Here is a 22,878-nt window from a genome sequence, read left to right on the forward strand (position 1 = left end):
CTGTGAATATTCTGCACACACACACACACACACACACACACACACACACGACCAAAGAGCTTGCCAGCAGCTGCTGATCGTCCTGCTTATTGGGCAGCTGCCAGTGTGCGTTTCATGTCTCTGGAGGCTTTTTAATCATAATTTTCCTGCATCTGATTCCATTTACACGACTAATAAGACTTCATTCAGTCGTCGTTCTGTGCAGCGACTGTGGCTCGGTAGTGAAGGTTAAAGAGGCCTGTTCCTCATAAAAATAATCGATGTTTGTACTAATACAGATACTTTTCATTAACGCTGGGCTTCACTGTCTCCAGGACCACGGGAACATTTTTTAAGCTGTCATCAGTAATGACAGAGAAGGCGATCAGTGGACATCGTGGATTTATTATCAGCGCAGAATAAAACAGAAAGATGGCGTCTTTTTAAAACTGCGACTCGGTGGAAACAAAGGCGGCTCTTACCGAGGACCAAAACTGAAACACAATTTGGAGTTAATGCACCCAAAAATATTTCAAATAAAAGCAGGGCCGAGGCATGTGCAAGTACAAGGAAGGAACTACAATATTTTATAAATTTTATAAATGAAATAGAAGAATTAATAAAAGAAAATAACTACAGTGTTGTTTTAAATACATTTAAAAAATGGTTACATTAATATTATTGTTTGTATTGGACATAAATGACCATTTATTCATGTATTTTATTTTCATTTTTTATAGTTACTTATGGTTTATAAAAAAGAAAATTACAAGTAATGATTATTATTAATACATGAAATAAATAAATTATTAAACTGAAGAGTTTATACAAAGGAAATTAAATAGTGAGTTACTATAAATGAATTCTTATTAATGTTGTTAGCGCTGGACATCAAGAAAAAATGATCAGTATAATCTGTAAATAAATTAATTTACTCTACGACTGCTTTCATTATTATTATTTTTCATGTATTTAACTACGTTTAACACGTCGGCAGTTTTGGTCCTCGACATAAAATAAGCTGGAAGTTTAAGTGAGAGCCTAAATTTAGTTTGTAGACATGGAAATGTACAAAAGCTTCACGTCATCTTTAGTGTGTGAAGACACATTTTTTGGTCGATTACACAGACAGAAAGAAACAACACAGTACAGATACTATTAATATTATTTTCCTAATTTATTTAAGAAAAATATATATTTGTTGATTCTGATGGAGACATTAGGCACATTAACATAGACATATATACAATTCTCTTTCATAAATACAAAATTATTTACAACGGGCAAAATTAAATAGGAAAACGTTCTTCTGGAAGGTATGTACACATTGCATTGTTCTCTTAAATTAATGAAGATAATACAAAGACACGTCTACACAAGAACAACACATATTTTTGGTATCAAATGGATTATTAAAAAAAACAAAGGAATAAAAACTCTCTTTAGAGTCCTTCACTGATATAAAACATTTTCTTTTTTTTTTTGAATATAAAAAGCAAAACAACCCGTCAGCGGCGTTTTTATTGTTAGACCGACTGAACTGGGTCTGCAGCGGTTTCATGAAGGCAGCTTTGAAGTTTAGCTTTTTGATTAATAGAAATATAAAATTCAGCTGGGAACAAATGGACCCGTACGATGAATCCAGCGCAACGCTTCGACTTTGATTATCTTTCAATTCACAAGGCAGAAAGGCAGGAAACAGCTGATTGTTATTCGGGGAACAAAGTCTCCCCAGTTACCTGAAACATCATTTACACAGGGATTAACATCCAGGGGTGAAGGCTGGAGATACAACTGGGCTCAGAGACGGGTGGACTGACAGGCTCAGCTCAGGATTTGAACACAACTTACCATAAAAAAAACCATAATAAAAATCATCCAGTCTTCTGGGAGAACATCAGACAGTGAAGTTCTCACTCTGAATGCTGGCTTCAAGTCTTTTTGATGTTTTTAGGGACAGAGGCACTTTGGATTGTGCAGGCTCGGTGATTGTAAGGCGGATATTGTTCTTACTGAACAGGCCACAATGTGACGAGGAAAAACTGGACAGCGATTGAAGGTGGACGACAGAAACGTTGTCACAAACTATCCGGCCCAAGTCGCAGATACATCATCTGTGGAAAGGTACGGGCTGTTTGACCTAAAACAAAAAGGTTTGCCTCCCATTTCTGCGAGCAGGTCCTCTGATGATTGCAAAGTTAGGGAGGATAGCTAAGGCACCCGTCTGTCCGAGCGGCGGACAATTCTCGCTTCGATCGTGTTGGATCCAAAGAAGATTAAGAAAGAGTGCAGAGACAGAAGGTCAGGGTAAGATTTAAAGAATGAATAGTGCAAATGATGCCGGACGTTCAGTCTTTCCTCCCTCGTCTTCTCATTGCCGTCCGAACATTGACAGTATCCAAGCAGAATAAAAAAACAGAAGTCTCTCCATTGAGCAGCAGTAATAAATATTAAATTAAACAACCGTGTGTAGAATAGATCCTCTGGGTATACTGTCCTGGACAAAACGCTTTCAGGCCTTCAGCGGAAAAGATCCTTTGCTGGTGGTCTGAAAAATCTCAGGTTATACCTGAGAATGAGACAGAAAAGCAGCGGTTAGTCATCAGCATACGGCATCACTGCACCGCGTGGTGAACATCACTCATGAAGCAGGATCACAACGTTAGAAGAAATATTAATAAGTGTAGTTTAACCTCTTCCACCTGGAGGCACTGGGACCAGTCCGTACCTGTTAGAGAAAAGCAACCGCCACAGTTTTTCAGTTTGCACTTTCAGCAACCGCCTGAAACAGCGCTGTGCTTCATTTCTCTGCAATTTATGGAGCTGCAGTGACGTTCAGCTTCAGTCAAATCAGTGCTGCTGACTCTCTCGTTCTATGACTGCTCTCACATTTACAGTGGTGATTAGGTCAGCACAATATTTATACAATACCTCACTGACGACGGGATATTGAAACTTTTTACATTTTGTGATAGGCGGAGTATTGCAATAACATGGTACAATTTGCACGTAGTTTAATTTAATTTATAAGACATTAATATTTTGTGTCCTTGTATCGTCACACAGAATACTGCAGTACTATGATGCATTGATTTTCTCTCTCACCCCTACAGGAGGGACGTCTTTTTTATGAATTTCCAATTTTTTGCAAAAATCTCTTACTCAGAAATCACATATTTGTTACTTTTATGGACTTACAGTTAAGCTGTAACATTGTAGCCAGAAGACATGGAAACATTTCATCAGTGTCGAGCATTAGAGTGAAAGGAAGGGGCATCTGGTGCATATCATATTACTGCAACCGACCAATCACAATGTTGTGATGTCACAGCTGTGAGACCTGGGAGCAGAGCCTACATCAGGGGTCTCTACTCCAGTCCCTGAGGGCCGCTGTCCTCAAACTTTTCCATGCGTCCGTGCTGCAACACACCTGAATACGATCAGTATGTGATTAGCAGGACTCTATAGAACCTGACTGCACGCTGAGGTGGCAACTCCTAACCCTACTGATGTAAATTTAAGTAAATGTAAGTGTTTGGAAAAAAGTACTTTTATTGCACCGTGTTCATTCATTCACGAGCTGCTGTAACATGAATCAAATGGCTGAATTGCCACCTCAGCATGCCGACAGGTTCTATAGAGTCCTGCTAATGACCTACTGATCGTGTTGCAGCAGGGACATGGAAAAGTTAGCGGACAGCGGCCCTCGGGGACTGGAGTTGGAGACCCCCGGCCTACATAAAGATGAAGTTCTGACATGGGGCTTTCAGACTGGGTACATTTAGAATGAATATTTTTAGAATTTAGATTTTAAGTAAGCTTAGGCAAAAAGTTTGCATAAAACAGACGATTAATAGAATTAATGTTTCTCTGTGGCAGAAAAACCCTGAGAGTGAACCTCTGCCATGCACTGAGCAAGCAAGTCAATAAACAGGTAAATACTATTAATGATATGAAAAATACAATCCTGGTAGCTTCTTTCTGCAGATGTCAGCTGCTCTACATTTGCCTTCTCATTTCCACTTTTAGAAGAAATGTTAAAGTTTATTTTCATAAACCAATGCAGTTACTAACTTGTTTTTTATCTAGATTATTTTGCACACACTGAAACCCACACAAACAGCTGTCCATCATCCTCATCAAGTTCAAGTCATTTGTATGACAGTATTAATTTAATGCTCTTGAAATGCTGAGCAAAGAGACGTTTAGTGTCTAATATAAAATTATAGAAGACACAACACCTGGTCTGTTGGGTTAATGCTGTCTAAACATTTTTAGATTGAATCTTTTCCATCCTTTCAGTCGGCTCTCTGCAGAAACCTGTTAAATCATCATAAAGTTAAACTTCTTTTTAAACTTTTTTCTTTTTAAACCATCTCAGTTCAGGTTTCACCAAGAGTTTAATTTTGCTTCCTCGAGCTTGCAGAGAAAAACCAAAGTGTAAATTCAGTGTCAGATAACAGATGTTTAAAGACGACGGAGACGGTTGAACTTTGAACCTTCTTCAGCCTCCCAGGCTGCGTTTCGCTGCCACTCTTCCATTAACAAAATCAGTCCTTGGAATAGGAATGTGATCGACCCAAGTCAACAACAGAGAGACAAACACTCATGTGGTTGTGTCGCTCACCTCAGTAGCAAACACACACTGTTCCAGCTGGTCTGGGATGATGAACACTGAGTGATACAGACTGTCCTTTGCAAAACTGAGAGGAGGGGCGATGACAGACGGCTCGCATTTCTTACTGTTAGAGAAAACAAGAGCGAGAGAGAGAGAGAGCGAGAGAGAGAGCAAGAGAGAGAGGGGGGAGGTTGGTCCAACAGCAAACAAAGATTTTGACAGCAAGCCCCCCCACCCCCCATGGACTGATCAGTTAAGAGACAACGAGCTGCGACTTGTCTGAATTAAACTCGAGGAAAAGTCACAGAAATGAAGCACAAACAGAAACAGAGATAACTATCAAACCATCAGGTCCTTACAGGTCAAACTTGTTCTTGTCCAGGTGCTGCTCCTCCTTTGCCAGGTTGCAGTCTGCCATTTTGTTTTTAAACATGGCCACGTTGTCGCTGCCCTTGTCCACCAGCGCTACATCCTTATTGGACATTTTAAGATGAGCTCCTGGGAGGAGAAAGGCCTCCTTCTCCTTTAGGCTGCCCGGTAAGCTCCCGTTCTTGGGCACCCCTCCGCCAATCACCGCGTTGCGGTTGTTCACCGTCTCCAGGTCATTTTTTACTGACGTGGAAAGGGCTCTCAGCTCCCTGCCCCGGTAGAGGTGGCGCAGAACGAAGATGGCAGCGCACACCAGCAGGGAAAATGTCACTATTCCCAGAGCAATAGCAGCAATCATGGCAGCGGGAGGGTCTCCGTTCACGGCCGGTTTCACAGTTGGCTTGAGAGAGTGTTCGCAGCGCGTGCCCATGAAGTTTCGCGGGCACTGGCACACGGGGCCGGTGAAGTGGGTGAAACACGTGCCACCATTTTCGCACGGGAACTGGTCACAGAGGCTGGTGCGCACCGTGCAGTCTTTGCCGGAGAAGCCGAGGGTGCACGTGCAGCTGTAGTTGTTGATTCTGTCAAAGCAGGTGCCGCCATTCCGGCAGGGATTGCTGGCACAGTCGTCAATGTTGGTCTCACAGCGAGAGCCGGTGAAGCCTGGCTGACAGCGACACATGATGATGCTGCCAAAGTCAAAACACTGAGCACCTGCAGACGGGGAAAAAAACAGGTGTGTGTTAATAACACACAACTGGAGGACGTTAAACCAGAATGAAGTAGAAACACTAATGTTGCATACACAGAAACACCTGGCAAGGTAAAGCGGAAGAGGGCAGGTGTTCATCTGCTACAGACGGATGTTGAGACTTCAAAGATGTAAAACACGCCCCAGTTTCAGGGTCATTTATTCTGCTGACCAGTAAGTATAACCAGATATGTAGTTAGCATGGTGGCCATGAAGCATCATTTGGAAAGGAAATATTAAACGTCTACACACTTTAGATTCTGATGCCTTCAGCCCTGCTCACAAGCTAAGACCATAACTTATGCAGGGCTGACCAAAACAGTGAAAAAGTAAATTTCAGTCACTGATCATTTAACACAGCGTCATCGACATACAGCAGACAGGAGACAAGACTTTTGTGAAATACTCTGTGGGTTCATAAGATGCCTGAGGATTTCTGTCATTGAATCGCTCGAAACATCTCATATGTTCACTGGTATTTCTGAGTATTAGTATGTGGACTAGAAAAAAAAACAGGGGAACCACAGCACACACTCCACACTCCTCCTTGGGGGAGGCCAGAGGAGGCTTAATACTCAGAATCAGAGTGCAGTCTAAAAACCCGAAAATAAGAAAAGAAAACAGGTTTCTGAAAATTTGACAAACTGTGGTAATAATTAAGCCAACAGTGTGCAGAAGCACAACACCTTTGAACCCTGCAGACTCTCCACAAAGAAGCAAACTCCATCTGGTCAGAGGAAGGACGAGCTGGGGCAGAGAGCGGGAGGGGAAAATGTTCATTACAACATTTCCTCTCAACAGATGCCCCTCATCAGGAGAGAAACATGTGTGTGATTAGAAACATCCTGAGAAGTTGTTTTCCAGCACCAGGAAGTCATGTGATCTGCCAGAACAGTGGACTATAAAACCTAAACAACCATATCCACCATTTCAGTTTTCCTTCTCTGAAACAGGAAAAGATGCGCATCACAAATTAGCTAACAAATGATTCATTTTCGCTGTGATTTTGTGCTCTAAAAGCATTTTTACCAAAGGAGGGGAGAGGCACTCATCCTGCAGCCATGTATGGGTTCACGTTGGGCTGTTATTCTAAACTGCAGGCTGTGTGCTGTAAAAACAGACCCATATTTGGTTGTTCTATGTTGCAACACTGCAAACAGAGCACAGCGTCATCTATCAGGCAGCAGTATTTTTTTTACCCTCTGTCAGGCTCACTGAAAGACAGGAATGACTGCAGATTGAAGATAAGCAGGCAGTGGTTTCCACATGTTAATGAGAACCGAGGGGTCGACAGGCACCCCCGAGAAGCGTGGGCGGATGATAGGCCGATGATAACTGTTGTTTAATTCCTTTATTAATGCCAGGTCTGCCGGTGGAGCCGTCTGATCCTGATTATGCGTCTCCTCTCGTAAACGACGTGAAACTTTAAACTGACTGTTGGCCCACCTCGCACGAGAACAGGTTAGCCAACCAAAAACAGCGAGTGAAACGTCTTATTATAGAAATCAACACGTGTTCTTCAAACTGCAAATCCATCTCAGCAAAAACAAAACCCTGAATGTGTTTGAAACATCCTGCACGGTGCAACACATCTCAAGCTTTAGAGCCAGATTAACATCAAAATCTGAACTCCAGTGGGTTTGTTGTGTTTTTCCTCTCTCACACACACACACACACACACACACACACACACACACACACACACACACACACACACACACACACACACACACACACACACACACACACACACACACACACACACACACACACACACACACAGCTGACAGAGAATAAAAAACATTTTCCAGCATCTAAAAATGAAAGTTTTCGGCTGGCAAACCTTCATGTCTCACCAAAACCATTTTGCATATTAGGCTATGACAGTTCCTCATAGCAACGGCACTCCCCGATGGCAGTGGTCTCTACCAACATCCCAGTGCAGTCTACCACAGGACACTTCCGTCCCCAATGAGTCAAGTTTTAAAATAAAAAAATCTGTTTGTTTGTGAATACTTCTATACTATATCTGATGCTCTTCTGACTCTTTATGGCAGCAGCAAAGATGTAAACCTGTTGTGGGAAAGAAATCATGTTTATCCGCCTCCTTTATTAACACACAAACATGGGGAGTCTGTGGGTGCGAAAAAGACAAGAATGCTTTCATACTGTTTTTGATAACTCCCTCCTACCCTTAAAACTTTCTCAGAGACTTTCTCTGAGGTGAGGATATGTTTATCTGTTACCCCACGGGTCTAAACAGCTCCAGACATCTTGTCTGCCTGACAAGGCCACGATATCCCCAGACGTCCCCAACCCCCAAATATAAAACGGTGGATTACACATTAAATATACTGAATTAAATCACATGAAATACTGTGCAGAAGTCTTGAATTATCAGATTTCCTTATGGGGTTTTTTGGGAGTTTGTCCAGTTTCAGCTTGAACTCTCTGTGGCAGCTTCTGTAACGTCTGCGAGGATCTTCAGGAACAGTTCTCCAGACTTCCTGAAGGACATTCAAAGCTCTTCTTTCTGCCTTTTGTTCTTCTCTCTGTGAGGATGATCCCAAACTGAGGTCCAGGCTCTGGGGAGGCCGACCCATGACTGATTGGATTGTGTGTTTTTCCATGAAGGAATGGTTTCACTATATTGGCCCTGTGTTCGAATCATCGCTGTGCTGAAAGATGAAGCCATTAGTAGACAGACGGTTTCCAGGTGGTACTGAAAATCTGATGGTATTTTGTCCGAGTTCATAGTTCCACCAAGATCTCCAACACCACTGACTGAAATGCAGCCCAACCATGACAGAGCGTCTACCGTGTCTCTCCCGACGTCCTCTCTACATACTGACCACGACCCTGCAGCGTCAGGATGGCCATGACCATCATCCCGACACACTGCACACCATGATGAGACACGACCAGCTGTTTGGGAATCACTTTTTTCACCCAAAAGTGCTATTTTATGTCAAAATGTGAAATATTTGACATTCACTGATTGAACTAAAGAAATGGAAACAACTGATGTGTGTTTATGACAGGCTGCTGGTAACAATGAGCCTAAAGATACAATTTCAAAGTGGTTCTTTGCCAAGTTGTCTGTTATGAGTACACGACACTGGTTCGCTCGTTGAGTTAGGAGACTTTGTGTCGTCAGGTAAAAGATCGGTACAGAACACGAGTGAAAACGCAGCCAGTGTCTAAAAATCTGTACGGAAATCAGGCTCCGTGTAAGGAAACGATGAAGAAATGAGGGGTGACTCAAGACTTTTGCACAGTACTTTAAGTATATGATGAGTAAATGAGGTTAAATCACAGTTTAATTAGTAATATTTGTGACATTTGGATAGTCAACGTATATATGACTGAATACTATCAGTACCAAAAAGGTTGATTATTGACCTGGAGCAGTTTGAAGTTCTGGATGCAAATAACAGAAAATAATACTGATAAGAATAAATGGCTTGAAAACTTTCACTGTGTATTCTGGAACCGTTTTGCCCTCGTTTGCATTAACTGTGATAAATGTGCAAAAACACCAGACTTCTCAGGAATCACACACGTGGTCTACGTATATTTGCGTGCCACTATGAGCCCGCTTTATGGTTATCTTGCTGTTGTGAAGCTCTGGTCTGCATTTTAAGGAAGAAATGAGCCGTGGATGAACACTCTATCAGACTGTTAGCTGCTGGCGGCAGAGCTGGATTCTTGACAGAGTGGAGGCTGAGTGCAATCAGGTAGGTGAAAAAAGGAAAAGGACGAGCTCGGCGCGTCTCCAGAGCTGCTGCGAAAACAGGTTTGTTTACGACGGCAGCAACGAGGACAGTGTTTGCTATTGTGTGGGAGGTGACGAGACATGTTCGAGAGCTCCCGCCAAGCAATCCAGGGACACACACATCCACAGCACTAACACCCCTCGCAGGTGGAGCATCTAACGTTGATTATACTGACCAATCGCACCCTTGTCATTGCAAAGACGCCTCCACATGGCAGCAGTCTCTTCAGCCTCCAAGTCTTCCGGGTACCAAACTGATCTAAACGAGGTCCCAACTGGACCCCAAACCACTGTCCCATCCCAGCGCGAGACATTACAGGACACTACAGGACTCTCATCCACACGTCCTGAATCCATGCCCTGATCATTAGCAGCTGCTTTGGTGGTCCCAGAAAGATCTACCCAAAGCCTGGCACTCGTCCTGACACATGTCTTTAATTACAAGTGTTGAAAGATCGCAGGTCCACGTCTGCGCACAGTTACTGGTAGAAACGTTTAACTTTGCATCATAAATTGTGCTCAGAGCAGAAATTACTCAACATTTTCCAAACATTTACATGGAAATTCAGTGCAGGGTTGACGAGTGCCTGTAAACTTAACTGTAACAGCCGTGTGACATGCACAAAGGTCATGCTAACCTGGTTCCATATTCTGCTTCCACTGATGCCTGCAGTAAGAGACTGTCCTCAAAATAAACTTTGGCTCAAAAGCCAGCAACAGACAGATATGACCATCATGACCGAGGGCAGGTGGAGGAAGAACAGAGCTACAAATGTGCTTTTAATTGGATTATTTCTCCCTGTGGAGCTGCTGAAAATATACATTTCTGCAGCTGCATGTGCTGAGCGTTGTTGGTGCTACAGTCATGGCAACGTCAAAGCTCTGAATTGTGTTAAGGAGCTCTCAGCTTACGTTGGGCTGCGGGTAATAAAGCTGATGTCATGCTTCATCAACTGAAATATAAACCGAGAAGCATAAGCAGATGTTTTATCCTCTCCTATCCTTCGTGCGAATTTGGCAGCAGAGAAATATTTGGGTTCACAACAAAAACAACAAATGACAACATAACAGTTCCCAGGAAAGAGTCGGGACTGGTAATTCATGTTCTATCACATCTGAAACGCTCGCTGTGAGGTTTACAGGAGTTTAGCGGGACAAAGCTCCGATTCTATCCACACCAGCCTCCAAACTCTGGGCAAGACTAAGCCGAGCCCCTCTCGAGTCGCTGCAAATGAATGCATTTCATCTAAGCATGCAAATTCCAAATACTCATATTCTGAATGCCACATTTAGCGGCTCCAGGACCTGAATTCATGGCTGTTTGGATTTGTGAGGGCTTATGCAGCTCTGCAAAAACTGCAAAGAAACGTGTACAAAGTGTCTGTATGCGTAAGGATGTAACTCCTCTGTAGTGTTTATTTTTAACATTTGGCTGATGGTACAGTGAAGGAAAAAAAGGAAAATTGAAGAGGGGACATCAGGGGAATGACATGATGAGCATGACCTGGCAGCCTGGGAATCAAACAGAAGCCTGGGAAGTGATGAAGACGGCTGCAGTAAAAATACAGATGTAAACGACTGGTCTGGATAACAGCTTAGGAAGCACTGTAGTGTTAGCGATGGACGTTTAATTGGAGAAGTGGTTTCAGAGAACAGCTGCTGAGATGTGCTTTACGCTAATTTGAACTTCAGGGAAGAGAAGATATGAAGGATGTTATCAGTACTGACCGGGAAACAACTTTGATCTGCTCCAACACAAACATCAGGCCTCGTCTCAATAATACTTTTATATTTCTGTCACACAGAGAGCAGAGATTGTTAACTAATGAAAGCTGCAACCAGACAGGTCAGTGTCACCAAACAGTCGGTCAGTCACACCATTTGCTCTTTTTTGTTTCTTATTACCAAAAACACCTCAAACCTGAACTTTACCAGAGCTGCTTCTTGTGCAGTTTAGAGCAACAAGCTCCTGATCAGCAATGTTTACAAAGTCAAATACAGACGACAGATTAACATCCCCAGTGACGCAGATGATGCACTGAGATACATTTGATTTTCCTGAGGCTGTCTCTGCACCTAAAGCCACATTTACAAGCTGCCATTACAACTTACACTTTAGTTTTAAAGTCAACCCTCTGATGTCTGACTCCTCCTCGGTGACCTCAGTGACCCTAATCAGAGTCATCAAAATATGTCATTTTTGTTTTTATTATCAGGAAACAAAGAAAACGATCGTTGGAACTGAAATGCTTTAAAACCTCAGAAGGTTAAGCAACCTGTCTAAAATATGTCTTCAAGCTAACACGGCGCCTACAAAACACTGAATCTGACATTCCGACAGGAGTGACCTTTCACTTAACCTGACTGCTGAGTGAAAACGAAAGTAAACACAATGAAAATGAAACTGAACTGGTTGCATTTCTGTGTGTTGTGGTTGTTTCATTATTTAATCATTACTCCAGTCTGTTCTTGTGCACTGGCACTGTGGGACATTGATTTGGAGCAGTATTTAAATTAAAGATTAACTTATGGACGGCCCAGCCTTCGGTATGTTGAGGCTTTAAGCCAAGGTCGCTAACGCAAAGCCACTGCAGTAAAATCATCAGAGCTGAAGATTCACACAAACAGGCAGGTGAGAAAAAGCACCAAACTCCGATAACCCAAGACCCGAAGCATTCAAAGAATCTGCACGTAATCAAAATAAAGCAGTCAGACTGGACACATTCCTGCAGCTCCCTCGCTGTTACACTCTGAGTTGCAGCAATCTCATTCAGAGACTTCGGCTGCTATTTTTAGCTGCACAGACAACAACGCTGGTTAGAGAACAAATCGGATATTAGTTTCATGGATTAAGTGCATGTGAATGTCCACTTATGCATTGTTTACATGGATGCCAGCCACTTGCAAGTCTGAACTGCAAAGGCAGAGTACCTCTGCTTTGTATCAGCTCCCAACGTGTTTTTAACACACAGATAGGAGGCTGCTGTTATCTGGTTCAGTCTTATCTGGCAAGTACAAACAGGACTGTTGGAACAATAAAGCTGAGCCTGCTGTTCTCTTTATATTCAGTTTGTAGCAGCAGTTCAGAAAGCACGCGATCGATCAGACAGACCGGGCGCACAAGAAAATCAACCAGCACGACCGTCTTTGTCCTTTACCAAAGTGTGTCCCTCTCCACAGTCACGTCTGGAACTCCCACAGTGTGTGAAAAATGCCTGTGATTGGCTCAACACACGTAGGCCAGCTGAAAATGCAAACATGAGCTCTGTCGTTACATTTGTTTCTGAGGAAAGTTAAAAAATGCTATTAAGTCATAATATCTGCCTGGTTCTTTTCACTGTATAAAAGTGGTTAATGGGGACCTAATAAGCTCCATCAGCCACATTAACATTTTATAAAGGAAAGATGTTTTTTCGATATATGTTGTGGCGTCAAACCTTCAGTAGGAATGCACGAATCACTGCAAACACACACGTGCAAGTCTGCAAAGTCTACAAAGTCTATGAAGGCGTTTGAATGGTTTTCTGTGTGTTCAAGCATAAAGCAAACGTATCTCAATATTTCACACACAATTATTAACTGTGTGTGTGTGTGTGTGTGTGTGTGTGTGTGTGTGTGTGTGTGTGTGTGTGTGTGTGTGTGTGTGTGTGTGTGTGTGTGTGTGTGTGTGTGTGTGTGTGTGTGTTAGCAGAGACACAACAGTGGGTGTAAATGGGATAAACATGAACTTACTTGAACTTTATTTTGTGGAAAGTCAGTTTTCTCTGATTTTTCTGATGAGTCACATGACGCATGCTGTGATGACGCTTCAAAACAACAAATTAGTGCCTGGACGGCTGCTGAGTGGTGACACTTGCTTCCAGCAGTTTCTCACTGACCTGCTTCTTCTCAGGAACTTATCTTGAAGTATTTCGCTGCTTCTATTTATTCTTTCCTTTGACTTGCAAGACTTATTCCAAATTTATCTGCAGGAGAGCAAACGCAACAGCGTGCACCGTCTCACCGCGGCACTGAATTAAAAGTGTTGCTCCACATGTGTGGATTCTGAGAGGTCTGTCAACTATTTCCTGTTAATCATCAAGCCGACTGTTCACAGGAGGCTAAACCAACCCTTAGACTGTGCCCAGGAGCTCCTGACGGGCTCTGCTGGTGACCCTGAACAGGTGCTGAATCCAGCTGCGAGGCTGCAGCTGATGGAACTTTGAAATATTCTCTATTTATTACCAAAAACATGAAAGTTTTATTTTTACGCCTTATAGCTCATGAAAATCAAAATCCCAGGATCTCAAATTATTAGAAATATTTCAGGTTTGAGTCGTTCGCTGTTCCAACAGTGTAAACACTGTGCTGCTCTTGGTCGAATTGGCTACATGCAAACACAACCGTGGGGACGACTGCTGACCTGATGGTGCTGAAATGCTGATTATGAGCTGCAGAACATCACTGCTGCTGTTCATAAACTGCTGACAGGAAGAAAATAAAAATCAGGGATGCTCGCATCCTTCAGAGGGTTATCGAGAAAAGTCGATTCAAGAACTTAACAGGAAGCCGAGTGAGCCTGGTGTCAGAGCATGAAGAGCTGTCACCGTCCTGATATCAAACCAGTCCTGAACCACAGACCAGGTCAGAGGTCTGCCTGAGTGAAGGAGAAGAAGAACTGGACTGATGCTCGAGGAGCCAAAGTTCTCTTTTCACTGAAGTAAATTTTGCATTTTATTTAGAAACAAAGGTCCTGGAGGAAGTCGGAGAGGCACAGAAACCAGGGGTTTGAAGACTAATGTCAGGTTTCTGTGATGGTTTGGGGTGTCGTCCAAAATCGGCGCAGCCATCTACCACAAGATGCTAGCGCACTTCCTGTTTCTATCTGCTGACAGAGGTTTGCTAACCACGATATTACTGCGCTCGACCGACAAGAATCTGTGGAGCTCTGTCAACAGGAACACGAGACGCAGGAGCTGGTGGCCGTCACAGCTTCAACCACACGCTCGCCGTGTCCACGCCACACTGATGCAGTGATTCGTGGTAATGGAACTCCAACCAAGTACTCAGTGTGTGAATCAACTGCTCTCAGAAGTCTCTGTATGCAAATCTTTATTTATATATATTCTAATAATATGAGATACAGTGCTTTTGATTTTCATGAGCTAAAAACAATAAAAAGCTTTCAAATATGTGACTTTACATGTAATAAATATAGAGTATATGAAACCTGCAGCCTTGTGGATTCGAGCCCGTTTGGAGTCATCAGCCTGGAGGTCTGAGGGTCGTTGTGGCCCTGCGTGAACAGTCTATGGCCAAACATCATTCAAAAAGAACTTAATGTACGAGGATAACATAGAAAGCGTTAATTGTGAACTTTAGCATCGGTGTCTCTGATGATGTGAAGTGCATGAAGTGAGCTACACTCGACTGGTACCATTAGTGCAGGGGCTGCTGCTGCTGCATCGATCCATCCTCTTCTCGCAGTTGGAGCCCGTGAAGTTGGACGGGCAGCGGCAGGTGTAGCCGCCGGTGTCTTCCTGTATGCAAGTGCCTCCATTAAAGCACGGCCCGTCAGTGCACCTCATGGCGCTGATCTCGCAGCTCTTCCCGTAGAAACCCTGAGGGCACGTGCAGGAGTAATCGTTCTCCAAGTCCTGGAGGAGAGACGGAAAGGAGAAAAACAAGGTGAGGAGGCGACGAGCAAAACTGCACGTGATTCTGAGTGCAGCATCGGTTAGCAAAGGTGCGGCCTGGTGCGAGCAGTTACTGCAGGTTATAGTTCGGTGAACTATTATATCATCAGCAAAATCACACAGACTTTGTACCAGCGATCTGGACCGTTACCCTCTGAGGTGTAAGCACTGCTAACTCTGTGTTGTCAGAATTTGTCATAATTAGCTTTGCTGAACATTAGTGTGAGTTTTTGTTTAATAAACTTTTTTAATTTATCAGAAGGTTAATTAAACAAGATTGATGAACACAGTTTGTTAAAAAAATAACATTTACTGACAATTAATTCATACTTCAGGTTTCCTAAAAGATGATGATGAGCTAACAGTGTTAACACTAAGATCCAAACCATCATCACCAACAACCCCATTCCCCTAACCCTAACCTTTACATCAGTTGTGGAGAAAAACACGGTTTTGGAAATGCACACCAGCTGATTACTCTTTGTTTGTTCCTCCCTGATTGCTAAGACTTTGGACAACAAGATTTGGATTAGGGTCATCATCAGTGATGACTCTGACCTGCTAACAGCTTGGCGTCCAGTCCGACTGCGTCTGGCATTTTTGTTCTAACATGCTACTCCACCAGGAAACGCTCTATCCTGCAGTGCACGTAAGACTCTGGTAAAGTTGGGAGTTATTTCCTAAACGATCTGAGTTTGAGGTCAAGAAAAGGAGGTTTGGCTGCATTGAGCCTGTTGCTGACTTACGTTGCAGCTGCCGCCGTTCCTGCAGGGGTTGCTGTCGCACTCGTTGATTTTGACCTCGCAGTCTTTGCCGGTGTAGCCGGGGGGGCAGGCGCACGTATAGCTGCCCTCACCGGTGTTGGTGCAGGAGGCGCCGTTCTGGCACGGCTTGTGGTTGGTACAGTAATTCAGGTCTGGAGTGAAGAAAGAAAATTACAGTAAACAGGAAACAGCGCCACCCACAGCAAGAGATGAGGCCGCTGGTGGCGTCTGTTGTTTTAGTGTTTTGATTGTTACCATCATCCTTTGGTATTTGAAAATCAAACTCAAAACCACAACAAAATCCCCTCAGTGCCACTAAATTAAAGTGTTTTTGGTTTTATTATTATGATTGATATTTCTAATTTCACAAAGGCACATCTGTGGAGTTCCCTGTTCAAAAATGCAATTCATGTGTTTTCTTGCAAACATAGTTCATGAGTCCAGCACGTCTCTGCAGTGACAGATGGAGCTGCTGTAAAACGTACATTAAACAACATGTTTTCTCTTTGAAATGCTAAAACCAGCTGACATAGTTTGAAACTGTCGGATTAACCATGACAGCAGCAGGCAGGTAATTTAATATTTACAATCATATTTATTCTACTGCTATTATTTTTGCTGCAGATCTCAAACACAGATCCATGTAACCCTAATCAATCACCAGGTGATTGGTGATGTATCTTAGAGGTGATAGGTTTGGTTAAGCTGACACAGTTCTCTTTTTTTTATTCAAGTTTTTACTGTTTGGAACGGGAAAAGCAACAATGTATGCACAGGAGTTTATTTGAAATGCAACATCTAGTTAAGTTTTAGGTACCTGAACATTTTTAAGTCTGAACAATCACTTTAAATCAATAACTGGTCCAAGTGGAGATCAAAAGATAGAACACATTTGCTAAAATTAAATCTCAGAGTAATTATCCATAACCAGATTATGTAAACCATGAGCGGTGCACGGAAAGGCAAAAAGACAGAACGTTTTCAGACAATAGCTGATGAGTTTGCAGACTGTTTTTTTATGTGAGCTGTTATTAGATTAGATTGTGTGAGGATATGCACAAAAAAGAAATAAAAGTATAGGAAATATGAAAAATGTAAAAGGACTGAGGATAGTGCCCTGAGGTGCCCCGCTGCACCAACCTCAGCTCACACACAATGCTGTCAATCTCGGTGCCTTTGCCTAAAGGTGCTGCTGAGGAGCAAATCCTCGTTCCCAGAGTGCCAAATACTGATGTTTTAGCAAAGCATCTTTAAGTTAAAATCGAGCACTCGGTGTCCTCTGTGGACTGTTTCCTGAGTCATCAATGGAAGCAACAGTGAGACCGTTTTGCTCCCAGCTCGTCGCATAAGGATGTCCAGTCAGGCACCAGCAGTGTCACGTATGAACACAGCACAGCATTCCTCAATGTGAGGGGAATATTAGAAATGGCTTTTCTACAATCCCACCACCACCCTCCCACCACCCAGTCTGGACTTAAGAGCTGGAAAAACATATTTATTGTTCATGTTTTAGTTATACTGGCCCAACATCACTGTCTTCATTTAAACACAGTACACGTGGCTTTTTTTCTGCATAAATGCAGATGACACACAACTATACATAAAAACATTCCCTCACACGAATCTGTTATCAAATGTGGAAATTTGTCTTTATTGTGTTCAACCTTTAACCTGAAATCTATTGATATTCTACAGACGAGCAGGGTCAGAGGTCATACCTGCTGATCTCAGTTCTTTTCAGTTCTACTATTTTGTTTTTACTACATGTGGGATTTAAAAAGCGCTGCGGTCAAAGGTTTTTGCAGCGTCACCAAAGACAAAACTAAATGTTTTAATTCTTTATATGAAATGTTCATGATTATTCTTCACTGCGTCACAGCAAAAACAATCTGAGCAGCAAAGTGCATGAAACACAACATTTGTGTCGCTGCCAAAACTTTGGCCATGACTGCTGTGGTGCATGGGTTTAAAGAACCAGCTTATAAAGTAATCACTGTTACTGTTATTGGCTCAGAAATAAAACTAAATCAGCAGCTTATTTTTAAAGATTGTCCGAAATGCATTTAGAGCTGTTGACATGATGTCTGCTGACATTTCAGGTAAAAATCTTCTTTGGAACAGAAAAAAAATAATGCAGTGAACCAAAAGCTTGTCTGCAAAGGGGTTTCCACACGAATGCAGCCCTCATTTCATATCAGCCCCAAACTTCATCTATATTGTGAATAAATTGCATCATATCGGGTCATTTAAAGGTATAAGTGACAAATTAATCTGATCTTAGTTAGATGCCTCCAACATCAGAAACTACAGTTAAAAAACAGCTCTACACTTCCTTAAACTAAAAATAAAACATCTTTAAAGAGTACTTTTGGTTTTTACTCGCTGTTTGATGAGAGTTATGAAATAAATCATAGTTTCAGCTAAAACGCGTCACTGTGGGAGGACAGTAAAAGCTGATGTACAGGCAGAAAAACACTTCATACTGAAATACATCAGCTTTAAAGTCACACTGGCTTCCTGAAAGTTTAAATCATTGCCAACAAACTGGTTGAATTTTTTTGCAGCTCTGAAAGTGTGTGGATTTATTTAAATAAACAGAAAAAGGAGAAGTTACAAATCAGCCGCAGCGGGTCATTCGCAGTCAGTAAATAGTTGGTTTGTTGTGGGGGTGGGGTGGAGTGGAGTGGGGGTATGCTTGAACCTGAAAAAGAAACACTCAGCTGCCCGTTAACCCCACCGGGACGACACTCCCGCAGGTTTAAACCCACCTTGGTCGCAGTACAGGCCGCCCCAGCCCTCCCTGCAGTCGCACTCCCAGGGCAGCTTACAGGTCCCGTGTTTGCAGCCGGGGTGTCGGGCGCACTCGTCGCAGCTCTTTCCCTGCCAGCCGTGATGGCACACACACTCCCCGGGAGAATTGCACCGACCGTGCTGCTTGCTGCACCCTGCACAGATGGCTGATGGGAGGAGAAGGAATGCAGGGAGAGAGAGGGCAGGAGGAGGAAGGTCAAAGAACGCAAGGAAGAGAGGGAAAGGGAGGAAATATTACCATGACTGTATGTGTGTGTGTGTGTGTCTGTGAGAGAGACACAAAACAGCTCCTCAGCCCTCTAAGGGCCTCCTCCTTAAACACACACACACACACACACACACACACACACACACACACACACACACACACACACACATTTACATGACTTCAGAGGACATCACATTAACTTTCTTTAATTTCCTGGAGACTCACTTTAATCTGAACCTGTCGAAAGCTCACCTTAAAACTGAATGAATGAACACACACACACACACACACACACACACACACACACACACACACACACACAGCTCCCCTACAAGTGCTTGTTAAGTGCTGAACGAAGCAGCTGGCCCGCACAACAAAAGCAACACATGCTGTCTCCTTTCACGCAAGGCAGCACACATTAAGCTGCAGCACGTGTCCCCTTAAAGGCGGGCGGGCCAGGGGCCGACTGGGGGCCCATTGTTGATCTCAAAACAAAAGGAGCAGACCTCAGAGCCACACGTGCACACACACACACACACACACATGCACGCACACTGGAAACGACATAAGCTCTTTTTTGTCCCCTGCAGCCACCAGGGCCAGCGGTGGCACTGACAACTGCTTGACTTCACAATTTCAAGGCCGCCAAGGGTCCCATTCTTTACCCCCCCCCCCCAAGCTGGAGAAACGTTAAAATAAAAAAATGGAGGGAGCTCAGGAGGAGGAGTTGCACTTCTGGTACTACTGTAAGAAAACAAGAGATCGCTGCTGATTTGGAGCCAGTTTTGTTGCTTCATTGAACATTTTTAGTATATTTTAGTGAAACTAGAGCCGATAAAAACAGCTTTGCTCAGCATCCATGTGACTCTGGGTGCAATCTTAAGTGAGAAGGGCACAAATGACTCCCCTAAAATGATCATAAACAGTAAAATTGCACCTTAAAGCATTTCTGTGTCTTTTTTTAGGTTGAATTATTTAAAGCATCACAGAGGATACTCACCCTCTGTGCAATACTCTCCTTTCCAGCCCTCCAGGCAGTTATGCTTCCCTTCCTTGTCACAGGTGTAGTGGCCGAAGGTGTCGTTGCGTGGCCGGCAGTAGGCGGAGCAGGCCTCCCCGTGGTAGAACTCATTGCACACGACGTGGTAGGAGTAGCGGAGCTCGCTCTGGTTGCTGAGGTTCTCGCCCTTGGTCCAGCCCTCTCCAACCGTCAGCTTGTGGCGGGTGGCCAGCCGGCTGATCAGGTTGTTCTGATTCTCTGGTTGGAAATTCATCATCATCATCAGACAAAAACACCAATCGTGTTTTTAATTATGGTCATCTGTGGCGATGGTAAACATTTACAAATAATAGTCTTAAGTGTCTTTATCTGGTGCTTGTGGATGTTCACAGATATGAATCACGAGTGGATTCTCTGTGCGGGAAGATGAACTGTGAGCGTGAGGCCTGCTTGTGTGAGCTGTCGCCACCTGCCGGTGAGGCGGCGGCGATGCGTCAGGAGTTTACCTGTGGACTGTCCTGGAGCCTCCGCCTTCCAGGCTTCAATGATCAGAGAGAAAGTCCCCTGAAAGTGACCGGGAAAGGAAACATTTTAGTAGATGTGGAGGGAAACGGCACATCTGAGTTTGCGTTGTCTTTTTGAGGCTTTTTGAGAAAAGTTGCTTCTTCTATGGATGTTTGTGGCTGAAAATCTTTAAGATTTCAAGAGCAATAAAGAAATAACTCCTTCAGTGCATTCGCTGAGACTGTCGTCACTTACCGGCCACTTGAAGGGAAAAGGCACTCTGATGGGCGCGCTCTCGGAGATGGAGTTGGAATCGGCGTCGAAGATGTCCGTGAGCGCGTCGCCGTACGTGCACGGCGGCTCCGGGTTAATAACGTTCTGCGAGTGTTTGAGGCACACGCGGAAAAAAATCCGGCAGTCCTCAGACTGTCGGCCACAGATGCCGCTGGAGCTGGTGAAGGAGTCGATCTTGAGCTCGAAGACTCCGGCGGTGAGAGCCTGAGGGGGACAAAGAGAGGAGAGAGGGGTCACCTGGTGCAAAGACGCACACGCATTCATCACTGCAAAACGGATGCATCACAAACCCGACGCGCGCGATTTCTGCAGCGCAGTGTGTCCGAAACACGTAACACAACAGTTTAACAAAAGCACCGACAAAGCCCCACGCCCCCCCACACGGAGGATCCACAGAGAAAAGAAGCCGTGGGTCCCGTGAGCGCTGTCACTCACCGTCTGCGCCAAGGCGAGCAGCAGGAGATACGGCAGCAGCGAGCATGCCATGGTGCGTCCACAGGTCCAGTGCATAAAGTCCAAAGGATCCAAAATCAAACGGAGAGACGAAGAAAAACCTCCAGACAGAGTGGGCAGTGTGCGTGTCCGCGGCGTGCAGACCGAACTGAGACAAAGTTTAATCCGCTCCACGCTGAACTCTGGACCGTAGCTCCCGTCCCACCTCCTTTATACCTTAGGAGGAGGAGGAGGGAGGGCAGGAGGGAGGTGCGTCGACTGCAGGGAGGGAGGGCTGCTGTGAGCCTCTGCTGATGTTTCTGTGAAATGAGTTTAGAACGAAAGAAAAACAAAAGCAGCAGCAAGTGAAACTCGCCACGCCGCGCGCCGTTACGCACGCTTTACGCGTTCTTTTAACTTTTTATTTTCCAGGCGGCTTCTTTTCTACAGCGCTGTGAGAACACGAAGCCTGAGCCACTCAGATTCTACAGATTTCAAACACTCTGTGTGACGATGTCCCGAGGGACGGGGGCTGAGGAGGGGGGATGCTTTGATTGGTTTTCACCAGCTGATGGTGCAATTACGCAGCAAAGTGCCAGGAGCCAAACGCTCACGACGGAGGCGCTGCTTTTACTGTCTCTGTGACGTCACAAAGTGCCCGCAGGTATTTATCTTCTGCGGTCAGCACGCTGAGGCAGTGAAATGTGCTGTGGAAGTAAAACTACCTCTGCGCGCACACCGCACGCGCCTCTCCTGTCGCGTGCCGTCCCACGAGTGGGGAGGAAGACTGGAATTATGGTGGGTGGTATTGAAGCTCTGAAGCGCGAAACAGCGAAGACAGAAGAACCTGAACGTGGTCTTCTAAAGTTCTTAGTGTGACAGGATTACATCACCATGGTAACTAATCCTGACACGTCACTGGGGATTTATATATTCAGAGTTTGAGTTTAAAAAACGGAAACTTTTATTGTTTGATTTAGAGCTGCTGAAATCAATAAAACCAACAAATTCAGCTGTTTGTCCCGAATTTTCAGTTTCATTCATTCAGTTCAGTTTAAAGTCTCTGGCTCTGCTGTGAGACCTCGTGTTAGAGAAGAATGAAGAGTCCAGTCCAGCTGTGCGTCACACACACACTTACAGCCACGTCGGACACCACAGCTGGTTTGTCCCGTTTGCAGTTTTGCTTCTTTTCATCTCTGGTTTGCTTTTTACCCTTCAGGGCTCTCCAACACCAACCGAGTCATTTTGGGGGCCCAGTTATATTCACGGTCACTCGGTGTCACACGTCACAGTGGGACAGAGTGACGTCATTATTTTAAATCAACATAAGCAATGGGGCGAACATAATGGGACCTTAAACCAAACGAAATAATCATTTACAGGGATCTCTGCTCATTTGACATATTTTTACTCTTGGACTACAGCAGCTCTGCATGATCCACAGTTCATAATAATCCTTCTTTATCTAACACTCGCCCTCAGGTGCAGCCTCGGAGCTGCTGTCTGAAACGAGCTCCTCGCTCCTCCACTTTTGCACCTCCAGGCTGCCGTAACTGATGCAGGCCTCACACACACACTTCAACCACTGAGATTTCAATCTAGATTACATGCACTTTAGTGTGTGTGTGTGTGTGTGTGTGTGTGTGTGTGTGTGTGTGTGTGTGTGTGTGTGAGAGAGAGAGAGAGAGAGTGTGTGTG

The 22,878-nt window shown here is 44.1% G+C and overlaps 1 protein-coding gene across 1 annotated transcript; it reads right to left on the reverse strand.

Annotated features, from left to right (window-relative positions):
• Window positions 1-1,135: 1,135 nt before the first annotated feature.
• On the reverse strand, window positions 1,136-21,395 carry dlc (deltaC). The gene is made up of 10 exons (XM_031751866.2): window positions 21,184-21,395; window positions 20,710-20,952; window positions 20,457-20,514; window positions 19,951-20,208; window positions 18,700-18,888; window positions 15,914-16,083; window positions 14,909-15,128; window positions 4,957-5,680; window positions 4,607-4,721; window positions 1,136-2,548 (listed from the first exon to the last, which is right to left on the reverse strand). The coding sequence occupies exons 1-10, from the start codon at window positions 21,256-21,258 to the stop codon at window positions 2,543-2,545; spliced, it is 2,058 nt and encodes a 685-aa protein (XP_031607726.2). The 5' UTR covers window positions 21,259-21,395; the 3' UTR covers window positions 1,136-2,542.
• Window positions 21,396-22,878: the final 1,483 nt, after the last annotated feature.

Source organism: Oreochromis aureus, linkage group 14, assembly GCF_013358895.1.
Source record: "Oreochromis aureus strain Israel breed Guangdong linkage group 14, ZZ_aureus, whole genome shotgun sequence".
NCBI lineage: Eukaryota > Metazoa > Chordata > Actinopteri > Cichliformes > Cichlidae > Oreochromis > Oreochromis aureus.

Excerpts from the sequence above, each read along its gene's own strand:
- dlc (XM_031751866.2), bottom strand. The coding sequence starts at position 21,258 with ATGCACTGGACCTGTGGACGCACCATGGCATGCTCGCTGCTGCCGTAT. Across the intron at positions 15,129-15,913 it reads GGAACGGCGGCAGCTGCAAC|GACTTGGAGAACGATTACTC; the intron begins GTAAGTCAGCAA and ends TCTCTCCTCCAG. Across the intron at positions 4,722-4,956 it reads GACAAGAACAAGTTTGACCT|TAAGAAATGCGAGCCGTCTG; the intron begins GTAAGGACCTGA and ends TTTCTCTAACAG.